The 26,915-nt window shown below is 32.5% G+C and overlaps 1 protein-coding gene across 1 annotated transcript; it reads left to right on the top strand.

Moving 5' to 3' along the window:
• On the top strand, window positions 1-26,915 carry LOC133199297 (disintegrin and metalloproteinase domain-containing protein 10-like). Its single transcript, XM_061335123.1, has 18 exons — window positions 1-113; window positions 3,103-3,241; window positions 3,564-3,685; window positions 4,317-4,503; window positions 5,130-5,235; window positions 5,654-5,833; window positions 6,282-6,431; window positions 7,765-7,960; window positions 10,884-11,056; window positions 13,058-13,256; window positions 14,411-14,585; window positions 17,181-17,276; window positions 18,111-18,195; window positions 18,394-18,526; window positions 19,093-19,227; window positions 20,232-20,371; window positions 20,617-20,793; window positions 24,887-26,915. Exons 1-18 carry the CDS (start codon window positions 56-58, stop codon window positions 25,001-25,003), a joined length of 2,568 nt encoding a protein of 855 aa, XP_061191107.1. The 5' UTR covers window positions 1-55; the 3' UTR covers window positions 25,004-26,915.

The following is a 26,915-nucleotide window of genomic DNA, read 5'->3' as shown; positions in this document are numbered from 1 at the left end:
TTTAAGTTTGAGGAGAATCTGCTGTTTTTCCTTCGCTCAGGGAGTGAACTACAGAATGCGGATATTACAGGGTTTTGTGTTTGTCTTTGTCCACCTGGCGCTTAGTTTGGCGGGTAAGTTCGTGACCTGTGTTTTGTCAGCTGATAGCCGGGCGGGGTGTGCCGTCACAGACGGGCGGGTATCGTTTGTATGTTTTGTGAAAATGGCACATATTAAGGAATATGGACGCTCATAAATTATCAATAAATTTTATAAAGCTTGTGTATAAATATTTACTGTGGTTGTCCTATATTGGTGAATGAATACAGTACATACCATTACCATATTATGTTGAAGAATTACAGTAAAGTTAACTTCTCCTGGACATTTTTAATGTTCAATTGGGGAATGTGACTAAAATGGGTTGCAAAACCCGGGCAGGGCCGGGAATTTCGAAACTGAAAACCGGGTTTTTGCCAATTACTGGTAAATACTCGTTTATTTGTCATGAAACTTACAGATGTAATTTATTACAACACAATATACCTTCGCTGAGAATTTCAAATCCAAATATTACTTTTTTTCAATTATTATCACCGATCATCATTATCCCAGTGACTAAAATGGGTAGTAAACCTGGTTACATATTTTGGTGTTTTGTACTTAATATTGATGAAATAATTGCAGTTTTGTGTGTTGGACCGATGAAAATTAACTTAAAATACCAACAAATTATGACCATTTTATAAATATATACCGATTGTTGAAAATAAATGCATTTTTTGAATACCCGGACTGACCAAAACCGGATACGTTTACCTGGGACAAACCTCACATTTCCGAATTATGTTTTTTTAAAACCATAACTCCAACTTAATACCCGTGAATTAGCCAACTTCGCAGATTTTATCAAATTTACTGGTAATATGTTAATCATCAATCTTATTAATAATTAAATTAAACACATGATCATATAACTGAATACCAAGCTACATGTAGCTGTACAGTGTACAGTCTTTATTTTGTCAATATTCGTAAAGATAATCAACAACACCATATTAAGTATTTGTATTTGAAAAAAAAAATCAAGATTTTTTGGGGTGTATTTTTCATTTTTATTTCCATTTGTATATTTTTTTTGTTTAGGCCAAACAAAAAAAGATGTGTGGTTCTGGTTACACCTCCAAAAAAATTAGGGTAGGTAGGTAGGGATTTTTTTTTTTTTTACAAAATGATTTTCTATCACTGCTTTGCAAATGGCATTTAGATGTGGTGTGATAATATATTAGTCAACATTGGTAGGGGGCACCCTAGTTATAAATATCAAACATTTTTTTTAAATCAAAAATAATAAAAACACAAATAAAATTCTGGAAAAATATGAAAATTGCCGAAAAAAGTTTAGGGTCAGGGGTATAAAATAGGGACGGTCTGGAAACCGGAACCATGCATATTTTTTTATTTGGCCTTATGTACAGGTTAACATCATAATAAATTCTACATTCTTTTCTCTGCACTCGGTTATCTGATGGCAATATTTCGGAATATTCCAGTTTGCCCCGGGAAAACTTGTCCTGTTTTGTCATGTCCCAGGTATATTAAAAAATTGGCGATTATTTTAATTATCAATATTTATTTTTGCAATGGTTGTAATATTTAAGTTCTTAAAGTTAATAAACAATTATAAGACACAAACTTAAGGAATCCCATTTTCTGCGTGCAATTTGCTTTAAATCACAAAAATGAATAAACCGGGTTTACTACCCATTTTAGTCACCAGGAAAATGTCAATCGTTAATAATCACTAAAAAACATGAAATCTGGAGTTAAAACTCTCAGCAAAGACAAATTTTGTTGTATTAAATTACATCTGTAAATTTCATGATGAAGAATTAAGTATTATGTGAGTAATTGGCAAAAACCCGGTTTTCAGTTTCGAAATTCCCAGTCCGGTCCGGGTTTTGCTATCCATTTTAGTCACACTCTCAATTGTCTGATTTCCCTGTCTCTCCTTTTTTCCAGTGGGGGGGGGGGGGGGGGGGCAGAGCACTCTTTGAATAGGTTGATTGTTTGTAAACAAATGAGATAAGGCCCAGGTACATCATACACTGACATTGATATAAAAATAATTGTTTCATAACTCTGACTCATATGAGAAATATTAGGAAGAAACTATAACTGACTCAATGGCTGTGTTCACCCTGAAGACTAAACAATTTTAAAATACAGATAGGATGCAGGTTTTCGTTTATCTATTGTTAATTTCACACACTATATAGTAGTAAGGAAAGGTATGAATGCTCTTTGCAACTAGGACTGTTTCCATTTGAAGCCAGCTGTTTGTATGTAATCACAAGACACTGGTTTGTTCACCATTACCCAGAAAGCTCAATAAGTAGGACCCTTGTCTAGAATTCAGGGGGTTCAGGTTCAAACCCTGTTCTGGTCTGTCATATTTTCTTTCGTCTAGTTATATAGTGCTTGGCTTGAAATGGCTTAAAGGATAAATATATCACAAACTCCTAAATGTAACAGGAAAGGAGAAAATATTATAGAACAGACAAGGATTTGAATCCCAGGATCTCTAGACTGGGATTCTCTCAATAGGTGGGGATCATTCAAAATTAAGACAAGATTAGTGGGGAATCAGTTTGTTAGTTGATTATGATCATTCAAAGTACAGGCAGGATGAGGGAGTAGTCAGTTTGTTAGTCAATTATCAATAATTTAATTAACAGACAGAATTAGGGGGTAGTTAGTGTGAGTCGATTATGATCATCTAATGTACATGCAGATAAGGGGGTAGTCATTGTATTAGTTGATTGTCATGATTATGATCATTTAATTTACAGACAGAATTAGGGTGTAGTCAGTTTGTGAGTCTCATTTGCATTTTCTCAGGAAATCATTTAGATTTTAGATTTTCTTTTCATTTGATATGTTTAAAAACTTGTGTCTTTATGAGTTTATAAATTTGGACATGATGTTTTTTTTGTTTTTACAATTTAATAGATGATCATGATGATTGAATTAAACATAAAAATATCTTTTTGATTATAGAATTTAGATAGTCAGATTATTACATTAAAGACTGCATATTTATTTATATATGTATGTTTGTAGAATTGAGATCACTAGACGATTACATTAAACATTATGAGGAATTGAGTTACGATACACAGGATCTCCACAACAAACATCTGAGGGCAAAAAGGTCAACACAAAACAAGAAGTTGGAGCTGAAATTTAAAGCTCACAATAGGTAACTTGACATGTTATTTCCTCTTTATAGTTAATTATTGCATTTAATAAATGTGAGTGCACTTGTCTGCAATCATCATGTCTTTATGTTGTGGATGTATTTAAATCAATCAAAGATTAAAACACACCAGACCTTCAAGTTGGTTTTCTTTTTTAAGCTTAAATTAGAAGGATTGACCCTTTAATACCAGTCTTTTTATAACTCACATATAAGTCGGATAAAGAGTTTTGGACAAAAGTTTAACTCCCAAAAAACTGACTTATAGGTGAGTATATACGGTACTTAAATTACAGACTTTATTTTTCTTTCACTCTTTTTCCAGAGATTTCCATTTAGATTTGAAGCCGTCCACCTCTGTTTTTACCAAAAACTTTAGATCCACCCACAACAATGGGACGGAGGATCCAGTGGATCTATCTATAATATACGAGGGGTCAGTTAGGGGTAAGTCATATTAACTGTAAACCATTAGATAAAAAAAAAAATTAACAATTAAAATCTTTTAAGAAAATTCAAAATTTAACCTTTTATGAAAAGTTTTTAGCTCTTCTGGTGAAAGATGGAGGAACATATGTGATGGTAAAGTGTCTTTCTTCTAATTTTCTGTCAGTCTAGCTGGTTGTTTGTCTTTAAATCCATAAACAAACCAGAAGGAACACATACTGTTACCTGTCAATATGCATCTTTTATTAGTACAAACCCATATAAGTACGCTGACCCAATAGACTTTTGGTCTATTGATTGATTGATTGATTGTTTGTTGTGACACTTTTGGTCGAATTTAATGCTGTAGTCAATACCTGATTATTAATGCCAGAGATTTGCCCCCATTCAAAGGAAGATCATATATTATTAGTACATTGAGCTACAGTCTCCCCAGAGTCTTCTGGTTAATTAAGGCTACAGTTGATATCTGTATCAAGTGCTTGTCAATGAGATTCATCTACCATCCAGTGCTTAAGTATACAATATGTATGAATCCTATAAGAGCTGACACTACTTTTCTTCTTATAGATGACTTTCTATTACACTGCATTTTGTAAAATATTTGGTTCCACCCCTTTATTTTTTTCAGGTGAGCCTGGGAGCAGTGTCCATGGAGCGGTCATTCTGGGGATTTTCCGGGGTACGATTCATGTTCTGGGTGACACGTTGTACCACATTGAGCCGGCGTACAGATTTTACGGCCTTAATGAGGCACAAAAATTACCATACCACTCTGTTATATATAAAGAAGAACACCTTAATATAGACCCATATAGGTAATTATCATATCACTGTGTTATATATAAAGATGTACACATATAGGTAATTATCATACCACTCTGTTATATATAAAGATGTACACATATAGGTAATTATCATATCACTGTGTTATATATAAAGATGTACACATATAGGTAATTATCATACCACTCTGTTATATATAAAGATGTACACATATAGGTAATTATCATATCATTGTGTTATATATAAAGATGTACACATATAGGTAATTATCATACCACTCTGTTATTAATATGTATAAAGATAAACAGTATTCTCTTCTATATTAACAGATATATTTATTCGTTCTTATTTACATATGAACATGCTTCTCTGTACTTCGTAATGCCAAAAAAAAACCCAAGACAGATTCTCTTAAATAGTTATTAAAAATGGAGATTCTAGCTGCAGTAATGTAGCCCTCTCCAATGTAAAATCAGAAAAAAAAACTGGAGAGAGAGCTACCTCATTGCAGGTACAAATATTATAAGAATATTATAATAATACTGTTTATTTTGAGGCATCTTTTCTTTATTTCCATAAAAATTCTCTAAAGACAAGAATAAGAAGGCTGTTCACCTTGTTTTATGTTTCTTTATTATTGACATACTTTCTCTGACAGACACAAACGTGAAGCCGACTCTGAAGCAGCGCAGTGTGCGTTTGATAAATATCGGGACTGGATGGTCCACCAAACAGAGGCGGAGGTCAACATACGACAGAAAAGAGTGAGTAGTATATAAATAGAATAGTCTATAAGTAGAATAGTCTATAAATAGTCAGACAGAGGCGGAGGTCAACATACGACAGAAAAGAGTGAGTAGTCTATAAATAGAATAGTCTATAAATAGAATAGTCTATAAATAGTCAGACAGAGGCGGAGGTCAACATACGACAGAAAAGAGTGAGTAGTATATAAATAGAATAGTCTATAAATAGAATAGTCTATAAATAGAATAGTCTATAAATAGTCGGACAGAGGCGGAGGTCAACATATGACAGAAAAGAGTGAGTAGTCTATAAATAGTTACATCACATGATTAGACAGTTCATCATGGAGAAGTAACTAAAATAATTTTTTGCTGTATTGAAAAAGATGAAATGCCTGGTTCAGTGAAGATAATTTGTCCTTCTTTTTTTCTTCAGTCCTATTTTAGTTATAAGGAATCCGTCAGACACAATAAATACTCTGCGGAGAGCAATTCTTACAATAACCGACAGCGTCGAGCCACAGCCAGCTGTAGTATCGGGTCCCAGAACACCTGTATCCTCTATATGAGGTCAGACCCAATCCTGTTCAACAAATTCAAATCAGACCTGAATGGTGTAAGTTAAGATAAAAAAGCAGGATTAATTTCCAGGGTAATGTATAAGTGTAAATAAAATAATGTTATAAACAGCTTATTGTATGATGTTGTCATTAAAATTGTCAGTTTGTCTGTCACTAAACTATGAGTTTACACTCTGATTAAATTTTTAACACTGACAGCTATATATAATATGTATAGGTGTATTTATTTTGGTATTTTAACTTTAAGACTATTATGTAAGAAAGGAGGAATGAGTAAACATACATTGAAAATTCATAAATACATATATAAATTAATGAAAAACGTGGCTGGATCGGGAATCGAACCCGGGACCCCTGTATTACTAGTCAGGTGCTCTAACCACTGAGCTGTCCAGGTCGATGTCCTCAGTCCAGCCTAAATTCCTACATGTGTTTTATGATGGTGTTAGTGTTGTTTTGACTATGGTGAGAATTTAATTTCAGAATGAGATCGCAGCCAGAGATGAAATTCTCTCCTTCTTTGCCAGTCATGTTGCTGCTATCAATGATATTTATGGTCGAACAAAATTCTCCCCCCTCAATGGACAGTCACCGTGTTTTCAGGGCGTCCAGTTCCAGATTCAGCGAACCACGGTGAGTACATGTCATCTCTTTGTTTGCAAGTCTTATTGTTACCTTTCTCGTTTTTGCTACAAGCCACAGAAATGCAAGATCATCATCTCTTTAACACTTGTACACTGGTATTGTGATTCTTTCTAAAATTTTGTATGTTTCATAAATTATCTACTGTTTCTGTTTTATTTTGTATTCTGACTGAAACAGATTTGCTCATTCATGATTTGAATTCCTCTAGAGGGAAAGAAGTCAGTTTATCTAAAGAGCATATACAGTACACCCCAAGCCAATCTCTAGAATATTCATTCATCTTGCATTTTATTTATGTTTAATTTCAAAAAGTTTTGTGCTGATTTTAGTACTTGTGTATTGTTACCCTAAAACAACTACTAAGTATTATTAACGACAATTTTTATTTGTCCTATGTCAGTTTGAAAACTATTAGTGACTATTAATTTTTGTGATAGGAGAAATTTTCAACGTAAATTGGTTCATGGCAAAGAATATTCACAATGAGTATGGTTGAACTCATGGATATTTATCACTCGCAAATAAAAGTTGGTTCCCAGTATTGGATTCCATACATGCACTAATGTTTGGATCTTTAAGACGAGGCGTGCTATTTTTGTTAAAGATAATGAGACATGTTGTTCACAAGGAGTAGTATTGAATTGTTAAAGGTGCTTGGACACAGATTCGAAGTTAATATTTTCTCAAGTGGCAATTTTTTTGTGTATTAATGAAAAATATTAAAACTATAACCCAGAAAATTCAGAGTAGAAATGTTCGAAAGCAAAACCCACTCACAGTATTGTAAGTCCGTGCTCATTGGAGTGTGCAGAGTTTAAAAATTGAACACACCTGGTGAATCGTAAACCTTAACAATAACAGAGCTCGTGCCCTGTTTACAAAAACACTTGATGTTTCATGGGTGTGTTCAATTTTTTAAACTCTATACACATCACAGAGCACGTACTGACAATACTGGTGATTTGGATTTGCTTTTGAACATTTCTACTCTGAATTTTCTGGATTTTAGATGTAATATTTTTTCATTATTACATAACAAAATCGCTTCTTTTCTTAAATATCGAGGATAAAGTTAAAATTTGTGTAAGTGCAAAGATGTGTTAATCAAACGCGTCCCGGAATTCGTACTTCCAATAATTTCCAGATAAAATAAGTTTTTAATTATATTTTCTTGTGAAATGCTATTGCAATATCTAAGTCGTGATATACAGAAAATTTGAGAAAATATTAAGTTCAAATCTGTGTTTAAGCACCTTTAAGCTTTAACATCTGTACATTGATATTTAGGTTTTTAAGACAAGATGTGTGATTTTTGTTACAGATTATGACAGATGAGACAGAAAAGTGTGGAAATGTTCTTGAGAAGACAGCATTCTGTCAACCCAACATTGACGTGAGTAACTTCCTGAACCTGAACTCCCTGACCAATCACGACGCATTTTGTCTGGCGTATATCTTCACGTATCGGGACTTTTCACATGGTACACTGGGCCTGGCCTGGGTTGGGTCCCCCTCAGGTAAGATATATACTATATAGTTTATATTTATATATAAACTCCAGTGGTTATAGGATGTAGGTTTTCTTAATTACAAACTTGGAAAGGATGTTCATTGCCGAAAAATTTGCATTTTCTTTAATTTTTCTGCTCATGGAGGGAAATAGGTTAGCAACTGTGTGATTTGTAAAGATTTTTCCTTTTTTTTTTGTTTTTAATTCCATTAAAAATTAGTAAAAATTTGGATTTCTATTTCAGCTGGTAAGTATTGTACACATTCAAGAAATTCAATCTGTAATTTTTACAATTTAGATTGTACATGCTTATTTATAATTATGGTAACAATGATATGTAATTATGAATATGTTCTATATTAAAACTCGAGATAGCATCTTGATTAATTTTGTTGTCAATACAAGTGTATTATAAAGTTAAAACCCTATAAATACATAGATTTGAGGAAATTACTCGAAAGGTGATTGTAATTTTTTAATGTGTATCCAGTAACTTGTGCATTGTATATCAAATCAAGTAAACTACGTAGGAAATGTATACCTTATGAATAATCAATCAAGTAAACTACGTAGGAAACGTATGCCTTATGAATAATCAATTGAGTAAACTATGTAGGAAATGTATACCTTATGAATAATCAATCGATTAAACTGTGTAGGAAATGTATACCTTATGAATAATCAATCAAGTAAACTATGTAGGAAATGTATACCTTAGGAATAATCAATCGAGTAAACTACATAGAAAATGTATACCTTATGAATAATCAATCGAGTAAACTATGTAGGAAATGTATACCTTATGAATAATCAATTGAGTAAACTATGTAGGAAATGTATACCTTATGAATAATCAATCAAGTAAACTATGTAGGAAATGTATACCTTATGAATAATCAATCAAATAAAGCATAAAAATTTGGAATATTCATAAATTCTTATCTTATAAATGATCAATGAAGTAACCCATAAAATTTTGGAATATATCTCTTAAATAGTCAATCAAGTAACCCATTTTCAAATTTATTTCCTAAAACCTTTAGCCATATCCTTAAACTGTTATTGTTTGTGACGAAACATAAGAATTGCTAGTTGTGAATTCAAAACAATTCATAAAAAATAATTCCAAAAAAATTACAAGAAAAAGAGTCTGTTGGATTGAGTGAAAATCCACAGGACGTAACAGAAAAATGTGTTCTTTGTTCTGGTGTCGAGTAGCCTCTCCCCATTTTTAATCTAAGGCCAACTTTTTTAATAAAATGATTTACGGGAGCGCCGACTGCAATTTTAGCTAAAACTAAATAAAACTAAAAGTCCCTGTTGTTGCTTTTATTTTTGAATTTCCCGCTGATCGTCAATGCAAGTGCACTAAGAAAATAAAATAATATGCAAATAAGTCGGTAATTCTGATTGGCTGCTTTATTGAAAGCCATTGTTATCATCCAATCAATTTACGTTTGTTATCAACTGTTTCGGAAGTGTATAAAACGTGCCAACATGGATGCAGAAATGTCAAGTTTTCCAAAAGTTGAGAATACTTTGTCCTTATACACGATAGTTTTTCCAAGTCAACCATAGCTAACAGGAAAATAAATTAGAGTATGTCCGTTGAAGAAGTTAAGTTGGAGTTAAAAAGAAATTAAAGAAATGATCAGCATAAGTTTACTCGGTAGAGGATATGATGACAGAACTGTCACTATCGCTGTGGGTACCGGATACAGTAGTTCACTGTTACAATTTTGATACCTTTGATGAACGTGGTAAAAGAATGGAAATCGAAAATAGACGTTTGAATTTTGTGAAGAATAAAATGTGATGTATCTAACTTGCATGTATATGCAAGCAGGGACCTATATACTACTACTAGTATATATAGGTCCCTGATGCAAGAAACGTTTTCAAACTTGTAGGTCTAACATTTTAAAAAGATCATTTGCAGCACTGTACAGACTGGGAATTCGTGTTGTGTTAAATAGTTTTAGAATAGATATAAACAGACACTGCAAACGAAACGGTATTTAATTTGTTAATACTTTCAAGCTTTCAGAAGTTTTTAATATGCATAAACATATGCTGTTTTGTATAATACAGGTTTAAATCATGATTCTGAGTTTTATACTTATTGAGATTCTCTTTATAAAACTATATTTTCCATTTTTGATTTGTTGGTTCATGATTTTTTTCAGTACTTTGAGCGTAGTGAGGTTCTCTTTGTAAACTTTTTTTTCTTTGGTCATCTTGTTGTGGTCATGATGAATATTTTGATAAGAAATTCCTCAGATTTCCCCCATTTCTAACAAGGGTTTAAAAGTCTACTACAATTATTGTGTTGCAGTTATCATATTTTAAGCTCCACGCCGTATAAATGGCAATTTTTATCGAGTAATTGAAAATAAAAAAATCAAACACCTTTTCCAATTTTATTTTTATTTTTTTAGTCGACTGCGTAAAATATGGAATTTTATTTTTATTTTTATTTATCCCCCCCCCCCCCACCCAATTTTTAAAAAAAAATTCCCTTAAATCATTTAATAAAAAAATGTTGGCCTAAAAGTAATATTGAAGTGTGCAATGAGGATGTTACCCTAAAGTACCGTAAACCAACTTTTATTTGCGTGTGAAAATATTTTTGCAACCTACTTTATCTCGTGAATTTTAATCGCCGCGAACCATTTATTTTGCTTTGTATTTGTAGAGAATTTTTCCTTAGTCGTGAAAATTAATCGTCGCAGATTGATTTCAAACTAATGAATTGCGAATAAAAGTTGGCGCGAATAATAGTTGGTTTTCGGTTTTACTGAAGTGCAAGTCTTGATTTACACCATATTTCATTGTTTACTTAACTTGAAACACTTACTTAATTGATGTACAGTTTTTATCAAATTTATCATTTCAATGAAATTGAGTAACCTGATGATGTGTATTTTTAGCATCAGCAGGGGGCATATGTGAGAAATACAAATCTTACACGGAGGGGAACCAGCAAATCCAGAAAAGTCTGAACACTGGAATCGTCACCATCATCAACTACAACAAACGCGTGGCTCCCCGGGTATCACAGCTAACCTTCGCACATGAAGTGGGGCATAACTTTGGTTCTCCAGTAAGTATTACATTACAACAACAAATGTATAGCTCTGTGTCACAGCTCACCTTCACTCATGAAGTGGGACATAACTTTGGTTCTCCAGTAAGTATTACATTACTACACCAAATGTATAGCTCTGTGTCACAGCTCATCTTCACTCATGAAGTGGGACATAACTTTGGTTCTCCAGTAAGTATTACATTACTACAACAAATGTATAGCTCTGTGTCACAGCTCACCTTCACTCATGAAGTGGGACACAACTTTGGTTCTCCAGTAAGTATATATTAATACAACAAACATACATGTAGGTATTACTACAACAATAAACGTATAGCTCTGTGTAACAGCTCACCTTCACTCACAAAGTGGGACATAACTGGGTACTGTAAACCAACTTTTATTCGAGTGCGAGAAATATTCGCAAGTTTTGCAACCTACATTTACTTGTGAATATAAATCACTGCGAACCATATATTTTGCTTTGTATTTTTAGGTAATGTTTCCCGAGTCGTGGAAATTAATTATTGTGGATTGATTTTAAACTCATGAATCGCGAATAAAAAACAATGTGAACTAGTTATAATTGTAACGGGGACCGTTACAGATGTTCCCCAAACGCTCCCCAACTCCCTTTTGGTGACTTTTTTCCTGTAAGCTTCATTAAATAAGGCAATGAAGTATATTGGTCATTTTTTGCATTTCACGCGCTCGCACGTGCATGCATGTGCAGGATGACCATGTCATCCCACGTCTATACTATATGTGCATCTTTATATTCTCAGTATCAAAACATTTCATCAAAAAATATAAGTTCCGGCTAAATCAAGCATATTGGTCATCTTAGCATTGCGCGCACGCGCACATGCATGCATGTTCATAATGACCATGCCATTTTGTGTACACTTATAATATGTCTGTTAATTCATAGTATCAAAGCTTTTCATCAAAAAATATAAAAGATACGGCTATATTAAGTATATTGGTCATTTAACACATTGCACGCACGCGCATGTGCATGCATGTGTATGATGGCCAAATCATCTTGTCTACACTTTTAATATATCTATGTATTCTTAATATCAAAGCTTTTCATAAAAAAAATATTAAAATTACGGCTATATTAATTATATTAGTCATTTAACACATTGCACGCGCGCGCACGTGCATGCATATGCATGCATGTGCATGATGACCATGTCATCTTGTCTACTCTTTCTATATATATAAACATTTTGAGTATCAAAGCATTTCATCAAAAAGTATAAAGGTTACGATATTATCAAGTAAATTTGTCATTTTACGCTTTGCGCGTGCGCACACGCGCATGCATGTGCATGTTGACCATGTCATCTTGTTCACACTTTTAATATATCCTTATATTCTGAGTATCAAAGCATTTCACCAAAAAATATAAAAATTACAGCTATATCAAGTATATTGATCATTTTACCCATTGCATGCGCACGCACGTGCACGCACGTGCGCGCAAAATGACCTTTGTTCCGCAAATCTACATAAAATGCCTATTAACCCTAAAAAGGTTTTAACTCAATTGGATGAGCAGTTTCCGAGAACACTCGCGGACAAAAAAGTACCGGAGAAGAAATAAGAAGAAAAAAGAATAATAATAATAATAATAATAAGAAGAAGAAACAGAGTAAAAACAATATGTTCCCAAACTCCGTTTGGGGAACATAATAATAGTTGGTTTACAGTATTCAGTAAGTATGACAAAACTTCAACAAATGTATAGCTCTGTGTCACAGCTCAATCTTCGCTCATGAAGTGGGACATAACTTTGGGTCCCCAGTAAGTACAACGTAACAAAAACAAGCTTGTAACTCTGTATCACAGCTTTTAATTTTACCAGCATGAAGACAGTGTGTATTGCACCTGGTACATTGATGACATTTATTGCACCCTGTACGTTGATGACTTTTATTTTCCTCCATCAGCATGATGACAGTGAATATTGAACCCCATACATTGATGTTTTTGTTTTTATTTCATCAGCACGATGATGGTCAGTATTGTGCCCCTTATGGCACATCCCAGCCCACGTCTAGTCAGGGAAATTACATCATGTTTGCAAGCGCCACACAAGGAAACCTTGGCAATAACGACGACTTCTCCCCGTGTAGCCGTGACAACATCACCTATGTCCTTGATGCTGTCATGAACCAGAGAAGTGGCAAGGTCAACTGCTTTACACGTAAGTACATGAGTACCAAGATGGTCAATATTTTTTTCATGAAAGTACAAAAAATTAATTGTTGACATATTCATGTGAACAAAAAATGTTAATTATTGACATAAATGTACATGTAATTAAAAATGGTTAGTTTTTGATATACAAGTACCAAAATATTGGGTGCATCACCCAGAGCTGCACAAATGTAATACATAAAAGTGGTTCTGTACTACACAAACAATTTCTCTCATTGCGTGTTATATATTACAGAGTCCAACATGGCGTTCTGTGTTATATCAGTGTTATATATTACAGAGTCCAACATGGCCTTCTGTGGTTATATCAGTGTTATATATTACAGAGTCCAACATGGCATTCTGTGTTATATTAGTGTTATATATTACAGAGTCCAACATGGCGTTCTGTGTTATATCAGTGTTATATATTACAGAGTCCAACATGGCGTTCTGTGTTATATCAGTGTTATATATTACAGAGTCCAACATGGCGTTCTGTGGTTATATCAGTGTTATATATTACAGAGTCCAACATGGCGTTCTGTGTTATATCAGTGTTATATATTACAGAGTCCAACATGGCGTTCTGTGTTATATCAGTGTTATATATTACAGAGTCCAACATGGCGTTCTGTGTTATATCAGTGTTATATATTACAGAGTCCAACATGGCGTTCTGTGTTATATCAGTGTTATATATTACAGAGTCCAACATGGCCTTCTGTGTTATATCAGTGTTATATATTACAGAGTCCAACATGGCCTTCTGTGGTTATATCAGTGTTATATATTACAGAGTCCAACATGGCCTTCTGTGTTATATCAGTGTTATATATTACAGAGTCCAACATGGTGTTCTGTGGTTATATCAGTGTTATATATTACAGAGTCCAACATGGCATTCTGTGTTATATTAGTGTTATATATTACTGAGTCCAACATGGCATTCTGTGTTATATCAGTGTTATATATTACAGAGTCCAACATGGCGTTCTGTGGTTATATCAGTGTTATATATTACAGAGTCCAACATGGCATTCTGTGTTATATCAGTGTTATATATTACAGAGTCCAACATGGCGTTCTGTGTTATATCAGTGTTATATATTACAGAGTCCAACATGGCATTCTGTGTTATATCAGTGTTATATATTACAGAGTCCAACATGGCGTTCTGTGGTAATGGAATCGTTGAGGAGGGGGAGGAGTGTGATTGTGGGTATGATACAGACTGTACAGATAAATGCTGTAATCCACGACGGACAGGAAACTCCAACGCTGACGCATGTACCCTCAAAATCAACCCCAACAACAATCAGAAATATGTCTGCAGGTAACATACCACACTAATACATACACACATGTACCCTCAAAATCAACCCCAACAACAATCGGAAATACGTCTGCAGGTAATATACCATACTTATACATGCATATAGATACACGCACCCATATACCCTCAAAATCAAACCTGGCATCATTGGGAAATATGCCTACAGGTCAGGTTAAATACTAACACACATACACATGTACCCTCAAGACCAACCGAGCAGTAACTACCATAACAATCAAGACAAGATCAAAAGTTTTCATAATCAACTGATTAAGTCATTCTTTGTATGCATGATATGAGTAGTAAGTAAATAGTTTGTCTCACTTACCAAAGTGATCATAGAATTCTGTTTAAATTGTAGTCCATTACAGGGTCCTTGTTGTGTATATCTACTTTCTGTTTAATTGTAGTCCATCACAGTGTCCTTATTGTATATATCTACTTTCTGTCTAATTGTAGTCCATCATAGAGTCCTTATTGTATATATCTACTTTCTGTTTAATTGTAGTCCATCACAGAGACCTTGTTGTATATATCTACTTTCTGTTTAATTGTAGTCCATCACAGAGTCCTTGTTGTATATATCTAGTTTCTGTTTAATTGTAGTCCATCACAGAGTCCTTATTGTATATATCTAGTTTCTGTTTAATTGTAGTCCATCAGAGAGTCCTTGTTGTATATATCTACTTTCTGTTTAATTGTATTCCATCACAGGGTCCTTATTGTATATATCTACTTCCATCACAGAGTCCTTATTGTATATATCTAGTTTCTGTCTAATTGTAGTCCATCACAGAGTCCTTATTGTATATATCTACTTTCTGTTTAATTGTAGTCCATTACAGAGTCCTTATTGTATATATCTACTTTCTGTTTAATTGTAGTCCATCAGAGAGTCCTTATTGTATATCTACTTTCTGTTTAATTGTAGTCCATCACAGGGTCCTTATTGTATATATCTACTTCCATCACAGAGTCCTTATTGTATATATCTACTTCCATCACAGAGTCCTTGTTGTATATATCTACTTTCTGTTTAATTGTAGTACATCACAGGGTCCTTGTTGTATTTATCTACTTTTTATTTAATTGTAGTCCATCACAGAGACCTTGTTGTATTTATCTACTTTCTGTTTAATTGTAGTTCTACTTTCTGTTTAATTATAGTTCTACTTTCTGTTTAATTGTAGTTCATCACAGAGTCCTTGTTGTATATATCTACTTTCTGTTTAATTGTAGTCCATCACAGGGTCCTTGTTGTATTTATCTACTTTCTGTTTAATTGTATTCCATCACAGAGTCCTTGTTGTATATATCTACTTTCTGTTTAATTGTAGTCTACTTTCTGTTTAATTGTAGTTCTACTTTCTGTTTAATTGTAGTTCTACTTTCTGTTTAATTGTAGTCCATCACAGAGTCCTTGTTGTATATATCTACTTTCTGTTTAATTGTAGTCCATCACAGGGTCCTTGTTGTATTTATCTACTTTCTGTTTAATTGTAGTTCTACTTTCTGTTTAATTGTAGTTCTACTTTCTGTTTAATTGTAGTCCATCACAGAGTCCTTGTTGTATATATCTACTTTCTGTTTAATTGTAGTCCATCACAGGGTCCTTGTTGTATTTATCTACTTTCTGTTTAATTGTATTCCATCACAGAGTCCTTGTTGTATATATCTACTTTCTGTTTAATTGTAGTCTACTTTCTGTTTAATTGTAGTTCTACTTTCTGTTTAATTGTAGTTCTACTTTCTGTTTAATTGTAGTCCATCACAGAGTCCTTGTTGTATATATCTACTTTCTGTTTAATTGTAGTCCATCACAGGGTCCTTGTTGTATTTATCTACTTTCTGTTTAATTGTAGTTCTACTTTCTGTTTAATTGTAGTTCTACTTTCTGTTTAATTGTAGTCCATCACAGAGTCCTTGTTGTATATATCTACTTTCTGTTTAATTGTAGTCCATCACAGGGTCCTTATTGTATATATCTACTTCCATCACAGAGTCCTTATTGTATATATCTACTTCCATCACAGAGTCCTTGTTGTATATATCTACTTTCTGTTTAATTGTAGTTCATCACAGAGTCCTTGTTGTATATATCTACTTTCTGTTTAATTGTAGTCCATCACAGGGTCCTTGTTGTATTTATCTACTTTCTGTTTAATTGTATTCCATCACAGAGTCCTTGTTGTGTATATCTACTTTCTGTTTAATTGTAGTCTACTTTCTGTTTAATTGTAGTTCTACTTTCTGTTTAATTGTAGTTCTACTTTCTGTTTAATTGTAGTCCATCACAGAGTCCTTGTTGTATATATCTACTTTCTGTTTAATTGTAGTCCATCACAGGGTCCTTGTTGTATTTATCTACTTTCTGTTTAATTGTAGTCCATCACAGAGTCCTTGTTGTATATATCTACTTTCTGTTTAATTGTAGTCTACTTTCTGTTTGATTGTAGTTCTACTTTCTGTTTAATTGTAGTTCTACTTTCTGTTTAATTGTAGTCTACTTTCTGTTTATTTTTAGTCCATCACAGGGTCCTTATTGTATATATCTACTTTCTGTTTAATTGTAGTCTACTTTCTGTTTAATTGTAGTCCATCACAGGGTCCTTGTTGTAGTTCTGAGTGCGCCTTTACATCTGGAGGGGAGTGTCGAGCCAAGACAGATTGTATGAGGGCTCAACAATGCGAATATCCTTTTTACAAATATCCACCTTCAAAAAATGAACAGTGGTATTTTTTTTTGTAAAAGAAATGTACAGTATTAAATGACTTCTGTAGGAAACAAAGTACAGCTAGTTATGTACTATATACAGAAGTGTGAATCATTGACTTAGATTGTGAAATATAATCAATTACATGTATGTGGATGGAGAATTCTGATCTGATTCCTTTTTAAATGTCCGGAAATGAATTATCGAATTTATTCTAATGCTTCAAACGATACAAAACTGGGTTTAACCTTTTAATGACATTTTCAACAGTGAAATATTGTAATTTATCCATTGAATGAAAGTGAAATTTTTTCATAGTATGAAGAAAAAAAATCATAAAACTTGAGATTTTCCTTCCCTTTACAAACAGCTTTGTAAAAAAAGTAATACTCCATTGCTTATTATAAAATAGAGAGAATAAATAAACCATAACCATACTGACTTAGACTAAAACTGCCAAAGTTCTCCAAATTGTTGTTGTATTCCATTTTACAATTTTCAATCTACCTATGGTGTCTCAACCAATCAACTTTAATCTCACAGCCAATGACACTGTATTATACAGAAAATGTTTTAAGGAAATTTAATATTTTTTAGTTGAATATGGAATTTATATCACTTGTGAGACATGATTTTTAATATTTTCATTCATGAAAATAACCCAAAATCCTGTCCCACTTATGGAAATCTATATCCAACTACAAAAAATGCTCTCTGTATATTATTACGTCAAAATTACATAAGTGCAATACTTACTACATTCACTTAGTAACCTATATTAGAGATTATATTTACCTTAACTCTTAATCACTGGGACTAATGCAACATGTCCAGAGTCTGTGAGGGAGCCAGAACTCACTCTGTGTAATGACTTCTCACAAGTGTGTGTTCAAGGGGTAAGTAACTATAAATAGTCTTTCTAAGAATTGTGTTGATGTATGCCAGATGTCATTTCCTACCAGTTTGTTTCTGTTCAAACATTTATCTTGTGATTTCAAATAATAGCTTTTATAAAAGTTCAAGGTTTCTTATTACAGGATCTGTAAATAAAATTAGCTTTTCAATGTCTTTCGTAAGAAATATTTCTTTTCCAGTTTTGTTCTGGGTCCCTATGTCTAAGAATTAACAGTACAAATGGAAAAACAAGAGAGTGGGAGGAATGCTTCATTACAAAGGAGGGGGACCTGACTGTAACACAGAAAGAGGAACTCTGTTACCTAGCTTGTAGTAAGTAACTCTGTTACCTAGATTATAGTAAGTTACACAATGTTATCTACCAGTAGGTTGTTATAAGTTAATCAAGACAGAAACTGTTCTGAATATTACATGTTCTCACTAATTACAGCAGACCTGCCTACTCTCTGGATTAATCCTTAATTTTTTATGATTTTCTTGCTTTGAAATAAGTTCACACCGTTCACTAGTCTGGAATTATCTTTGGTGTCTGGTATTTACTGGAACTATATAAATCAATACTGGACAATCAAGTATATTTTTTTTACACAAAGAAGAATTTATGACAACTCTTACCATATCTTAAAAATTCCTTATATTTTTAATCAGGTTTTCTTTACTCTTAAGCATGGGAGTGACATTGAAACTAATTACATGTTGATGAACCAAAATATTTGATTTCAGTTAAAAACTGATTTCTCAGGGGTCTAGTTCTAGTCCCTGGTGGGGCTGAGTTGATCAAAGTCAAGACACCTGACCATCAAGGCCTGTCTGCCTGTTGTTCCTAGTTGTGACAATTTTTTGGTCAATTTATAAGTTACTGCTATTATATTTTGCAGGAAAAACAAATACCACATCAGCATCAACTTGTTTTGCATCCAATCAGAATTTAGATCCAGCTCCAGAATTTAAGGCTCTGTTGGATGAAGTGAACAGTAAAAAAGGGTCATCCGGAGGAGTGAAACTACCAGCAGGTAAATAGGATCTTACTTTATACATTACGAACTGGGTCAGGTAACTGTGGTCTAAATACATTACAAAAAGGGGAAGGTAATTGTGGTCTTAATACATTACAAAAAGGGCAGGTAACTATGTACTTAATATATTACAAACAGGGGCAGGTAGATGTGGTCTTAATACAATATGAAAAGGGCATATAACTGTGGTCTTCATACATTACAAATAAGGGAAGGTAACTCAGGTCTTTATACATTATGAACAGGGGCAGGTAACTGTGGTCTTAATACATTATAGACAAGGACAAGTAACTATGTACTCAATATTATCAATAGGGGAAGGTAGATGTGGTCTTAATACAATACGAAAAGGACATATAACTGTGGTCTTAATACATTACAAATAAGGGAAGGTAACTCAGGTCTTTATACATAACAAACAAGGGCAGGTAACTGTGGTCTTTACACAGTACAAACAGGGGCAGTTAACTTGTTGTTACTCTATACATCACATACAGGGAGAAGTTAGTGTGGAATATTACACAATACATATACAGGGAGAAGTTAGTGTGGAATATTACACAATACATCACATACAGGGAGAAGTTAGTGTGGAATATTACACACTACATCACATACAGGGAGAAGTTAGTGTGGAATATTACACACTACATCACATACAGGGAGAAGTTAGTGTGGAATGTTACACACTACATCACATGCAGGGAGAAGTTAGTGTGGAATATTACACACTACATCACATGCAGGGAGAAGTTAGTGTGGAATATAACACAATACATCACATACAGGGAGAAGTTAGTGTGGAATATTACACACTACATCACATACAGGGAGAAGTTAGTGTGGAATATTACACACTACATCACATACAGGGGCAGCCAAAAGACTCTAGAAATTAAATAAATTGTCTCTGAGAAAGAGTTATTGAGTTCATGTAATAATTGTTGCAGTACAAAGCATTGTTTAAATATTTTACAGCATCCTTGTTATTTCTGTTTCAGGTTCCCCCTGTAATAATTACCAGGGCTACTGTGATGTATTTTCTCGTTGTCGAGGGGTTGACAATGAGGGGCCACTACAAAGGCTAAAAAATCTTATATTTAGTGAAGAGACACTCACCAATATCAAAAACTGGATAATTGTAAGTACAGATGTACCTGTAGTCAGTCCAACACTGTATAATTAATGTACAGAGTGATACATGTATTATAGTGAAGAGAAGTTGACCAACATCAAGACCTGAGTGATATTAAGCACAGACTGATATCTAGTGCTGTAATGTTGACAGAACTGATTTTTATTAAACGCAATCCTATTTCTGTTCGAATAATAGGAATATTGACACTATTTTCAGGAATACTAATAGAGTTATGGAAATATTTACAGGAATACTGGTGGGCTGTGATGTTGATGGCCATTGGTCTTATTTTGTTCATGGGTCTTTTCATTAAATTCTGTGCCATACATACACCAAGCTCCAATCCTAACGCAAAACCAGCTGTAAAACTGACCGACACGCTCCGCCGGAGACGGCGACAACCAGATCAACAGTATAGAGCCCAGGTAAGCAATGGGGGTGTAAAACTAGGGAAGGTGTTTGTGTTCCTGTTGTTATTTGAACAGCTGTCTGTGTTTGATGTTACTAACATTACTGTTTGGTTATGCTGGAAATTTACTGTAAAATTTAAATGAGCTTGGTAATAATTAGTTCATAATGTAAGACAGTAAAATTCTTGCATCCAAAAATGAGTTCCATTGAATGATAAGAAAGAGTGACCTTTTTCCTTGGGGGATGGAACTAAGAGTGAATGTTTTGTTCATCTGGATGTAGATACAGTATAGTAAAACTCGTTTATGACAAAATCTGGGGGATCTGTGAATTTGCTATATTTGTAATGCATTAAATCATTTAAGTTTATGTAGCAAATTTGCATTTTACCTGTTTTCCTTCAACTATGACTACAATTTATGCTTAGTGAAATTTTAATTAAAAAACTTACCTAAAAGCACTAAAATTTTCTGTTGAATTATATTTTAAATAGATAATGATACTTACAAAAAATAAAGTCAGTTCAATATTATAAAATTTGAGATTTTTATAAGTTTGTCGCAAAACATAAATTTTGTTATTTTTAACCTCAACATAAAGCAAAAGTTGTTAGCTATATCCATAAATTTGTTATATCAATGTTAATTATAAGCATGAAATTTTATGAGCAATGGGTTAAAACTTTTGCCGGGATCTCAAAAAACTTTGCTATATATATATATACATATATATCCCTAAATATGCAAGATCCTTATTCGTACTAAATGAGTTTTACTGTATTAATTTAATTCATACTTTTCTTTTAATACATCATTAAATCAGTATAACATATTTTCAGGTTTGACTTATAAACAAAAAATATAAAACAAGCAATCAAAAAGCAATTTAAGTGAGGTATTTTGCATTTAAAATAGTTTTTCTTTAACCTTGGTTATTTTGGGTTGTACGTGTAATTGAAACACAGGGGAAATGGATGTAAAACTAATGTGGCCGCACTGTAAAAATCATTATATCAGCAGAGATGAAAGCTTGTTAATGTCTTTTAGAATCCAGAGGCACATGGATATTTATTAAGTGTAAGTATAAAAACAAAGGCAAATTATGTGTTGATAATCCCACAATAACCACAAGTAGTGACGCCATACATGTCTATCCTAATTAAGGTAGAAATGTGTAATGCATCCATGTGTATTCAACGTGTAACACATGTAGAGATGTAGAATCTTTGTAAGCTCAGATTAACCCGGTTCTGTTGGGTCCTGTGTTGTTGTTTCTTTAAACAGAGACTTAACCACTGAATTCTGTCACTTCACAAGGGGACCCTCTATGTCCAATGTTATTTATTTTGTGTCAATCCTTTTAGTACTTTGTCTTTCAGTTATCCTCTAAGTGTAAAAGATTAATGCTTTCTATGTTTTTTTCCTATTTAAGGCAAACTGCTTTTAATAATTTAAGCATACATGTAAATTTTATTAAGTGGAATTTATTCCTACTTGACAAAGATAAAATTTTCAGTAAGATTATCTCTGACCAGTTTTTCTCCTGAAATCATTTTTCTCTGCACTTGAATTTTAAACAGAGACACTATGCTACATATTAATATATCTGTACTAGTAAGGCTTATTTTGTGTAGAGTTGAAGCTTAATTCAATTAGAGTTTAAGCTTATTTCAAGTAGAATTAAAGCCAAACATATACATATTCATGGCGTCACTAAATTGTGATGTCAGTCAGCAGTGTTGATTATGGATGCGTCATTTGTCTTTGTTTTAAATCCTTGCATTCCCTGATTATGACGCTAGTCGTTTTTGGCAGCGGAATTCATCTACATAATTGAAAAAACTGCTCTGCTCTTATATTGTACTTGAATATTGATTTCTTGGTGATTTTTTTTGGTTTTGTGATAAGTTCTATAAAGGAGAATGTTTAAATACATACTTATTAATTTGTCTTAATGGAAAACATAAATGGAGCATGTAGAAATGATTGTTAGAATGGCAGAGACTGAGGATTTCTTGTTATAGCTGATCAACTGATGTCTAAGTTAAAAACTCACATTGGACAGTTTGTTTGTGTAACTGGATGTCCTAAAAACAATTTAGGCATAATTTGAAAATTAGAATTACTATCTCTTTTAAAAATGATATTTAATTATACTTTGCTGCTCATGCACTACATTTCACCACAAACCTCATCTAAAAGAAAAAAAAAATTGATGTTTTATTTGAGTATTTTTAAATGATTAACTGATAAACATGTTAAATTAGGATTGAAAAAGCAATCAAAGAGAATCTTAATTTTTGGCATTTATTTTGATACACTGTGAGATAACATTTTGATACACTGTGAGATAACATTTTGATACACTGTGAGATAACATTGTCATAAACATGAGATAATCAGAAGAAGCTTTGAAATACATCACAGCTCAGCAGATCACAGCTCAGCACGCTTAACACACTGGACACCTCCTCTTGTACTGTTAACTATTTCCCATTTCCCTTCAGACTTTGTATCAGTGCTTCTTCCTTTGTTGTTTGTGTTAAATGTACACCATTTAACCTGTGTTAAATGTACACCATTTAACCTGTGTTAAATGTACATCATTTAACATCTGAGTTGTCATTCTGTTCTGTCAATCGATCAGGGAAAACTTTCACAGATATAGTGTCAATAGTTCATTCATCTCCAGTAAGAATTTTTCCTTAGACCATCATAACCATAAGATTGTAAATGTTTGAAAAGAGACCCTGGTCTTTCATGAAACATACTGTAAAATTCTGTTGCTTCATTGTTCACATGGTCTTTTAAAGCTTATGTATGTAGATTGTTAAAAGCATTTCTAAGACACAGTTGACTCTTTTGACATGTTCCAATGTCCTCAAAAATCCAAAACACAAATGAAAACTAGTCTACAAAGTATAAGGTACTACATTTTATCCAGTTGCAAATATCATATTAAAATGTGTGGGGTTGATCATATAACATGACCAGGTTTAACGGAATATTAATTCCCTAAGTTCCATTTAAATACGGAACTGAAAATTCAATCCTTTTCTCAGACTTGAGATTTGTTTTTTGGTCAGTATATGGTAGAAAATTGATAGTAATTGTTTATTTTTATTATTTATTTAAAAGCGGCCAACTACAACCTCCAAGATATAGGGTACTGGTAAATACAGGCAATCAGCATTATAACATAGGGTGCTTAGTAACAGCAATGCTGGTGGTCGGGAAACTGAGGTTCTACCAGGAATATCTGATTACCACCTCTCTGTATTTAACACAATATTACAATATTTGATAGAATATTTCTCTGAATTATTTCATTATTAATGTAGGATGACTATTTCATCATTAGTATGCATTGCATCAAAATTGGTGCCATATATTATTTACATTTTATCAGAACATCATTTTATGGAAGTACTGCTTTCATGTTTTAGTGGTTTAGAGAATAAAACATTTTTTACATGAGTTGTATTTATCTACAGATGGTTTCTTATATATATATATATATATATATATATATATATATATATATATATATATATATATATGTAATTAGATCCTGGTAGAACCTTTCTTTGCTTACTTTACCTTTTTTTTTAAAGGGGCAGCATCCTTTTTCTGGAAAACCAAGATTTACACTTTCCATTCATCTGCTTTCAATAATGAATAAAAAGTGAAAAAGACATAAATTATATCAAGTAGATACCTGCTGAATAAGTTAAAATTTCTAAATCTAAAGTTGATCATTTTGTCAACTTCACTTTTTATTAAGTTCTATAAAAATACAAGAAAGGAGGGAGTTAATTTAAAATAAATAATAGTTCTGGCATTTCAACATCTTGTTTGATACAATCATTTTTTTTTGGTTTTTTGTCTTCTGTATGGCGTTACACACAAATTGATTATATGGGTGATTTTATTTTGATTTGTTCACAATGTTTTATTGTTCATGTGTAGAGTCTAAGATTACACAAAGCATATGTAGGTACTTTCACTTAAAATATTATCATATATAATGTATAAGACATTGCTTTCGTAGTTTTGTCACTTTGCAAATCCCCCTATTGATTAATATTTTTTTTAAAAAATTTTCTAGGGCCCTTCAGGACCCCCACCACCATACTCAGCTCATGGAGGCCCCCCACAGGGGCATCGGAAAGGGGGAGGGGCCAAAGGAGGCAGATACAATAATTTAGAAATGCGGAAGGTTTGAACAAAGTGTGAGATTAAGTGAAGTTTTATTTAGTCATGTTCTTTTATTTGATACATAGCTATACTTGACTTTTTGATTGATTGATTCCATTTTTTATGTATTTACTCAATGTGTACATGTATGTATCTTCTACAGAAATTAATTTAATGTGTATGTCATGTATATTTATGTAATATAAAAGTTTATAAAAGTATTTGTACATTGATACGATGTGAAAGGATTATAAACAAGCTACTTAGATCTGATATTTGTCATTTAAATGCTACAAAACATTAAGAGCCTTATCTTTAGGTGTCCCCTGTAGTTGCAGAACTGGAATATTGAACAACTCGCTTATTTACAAGGACAACATCTCAGATCTGCTCAAAAATCATGATTAAACTGAAGACATGCTTTACTTAATTTGATGGTTTATCATTGATTATGCTGTATTCGTTCTCATTTCTTTTTTTGTAGGCTGAAAACCTAGTTATCTTTTATTTAATATAAATATTTCTTATGTTCCTAAACTGTATAATGTTGACTGAATATATGTAATTTTATTATCATGTTACAAACATTGTAAACTTAACACAAGTACCAGTTCTAGTACCATTTATATACTTTGTTTATTTATAAAACATATCTGCTGTTTTGCATTATAACAGAATTTAGACTTTGACATTGTAAGTTTTCATGTAATGTTTTTGTTTTTTTCTGGTAAAAATGATATCTGTAACAATGTGAGTCTTTAATCATTTATATTTCATTATTATAAACAAACATTATTGTATTCAAAAAATTTTGCATTACCTTATAATAATGTTTTTTACGCAAATGTCTTTGTTACCATGGTTACCGGTAGACTAGTTCGGTTGTAGAGAGCATGATAGTTGTGTTGTTATAATGAATTATGTTAATATATTCCAGCTTTTCATCAAAAAAATTGTATTATAATGATTCTAGAATTAAAAAAAAGCGTTTAAAGAAAACCATTTCAGCAAAATTAAGCTGCATTTGTCTATAGTGAAATAGAATTTTGTTTTCATTGACATCCAAGTCCAAAAACTACCGCTTGTTGAGAGATTCATGAGCCATTTTCATACTAAGACACAATTGTTTATCATGTTCTGTCAGTTATTAATGTATTACCAATGTATTTATTATGTATATATGCAGAGCATTTGTTATCATTTGTATTTATTGTTTATCATCATTACAATTGTGTATTTTTTACCTACAGTGAATGACTTTAAATTTCAGTCCCCACAAACCCTCACTACTTCATTACTTTATTAGTTTTGTTTAATGTATGTGTATCCTTTAAAATGCAATTTGTTCTGGTGCATATGTCCTTAAATTTGTTTTTACTCCTACTGTTATAACATGGTGACCATTAGTTTATGAAATGTGAATCTTAATTCAGATTTTAAATGTTTTCTTAGATAAGTCATTGTAATAGCTGACACATAATCTGATGCTTGCTATTATGGTTTAGATGTGTATTTATTTTCATAATGAGGTTCATACAAAGAAAAAAAAACAAGAGAAATATTCTGTCGTAACACCAACATTCTCATTCTATAGATTTACAAGTTGAATCTCACTCAAGATTATTTTGTCACTTTATCTTTGAATGGGGGAATATTATGTTGAAATCTGTGTTCTTTATAACTTTTTTTATAACATTTTTTACGAGTTTGATGCTGAATTTTAATCAGTTTGAAGTAGTTCATAAGACTACATCATTTCCTGAAGTACAGAAATATCGTAGATTCAAAAAGGTGAAAAGTTGATACAGCACACATATGTAACATCGTCTGAATTCATTCAAAAAGAACAAGCAAGTCCTTAACTTAACAGTAAAATCTTCAGAAGTTTTGCTGTCAGTCATTGGTCTTATTTTTACATCAATAAATTTATACATATTATA

The sequence above is a fragment of the Saccostrea echinata genome, unplaced genomic scaffold (assembly GCF_033153115.1).
Source record: "Saccostrea echinata isolate AGI-Se365-2 ecotype Australia unplaced genomic scaffold, CSIRO_AGI_Sech_v1 ptg000033l, whole genome shotgun sequence".
NCBI classification, from domain to species: Eukaryota; Metazoa; Mollusca; class Bivalvia; order Ostreida; family Ostreidae; genus Saccostrea; species Saccostrea echinata.
Note: the sequence above shows the minus strand (reverse complement) of the source record. Positions and strands in the feature narration are given on the sequence as shown.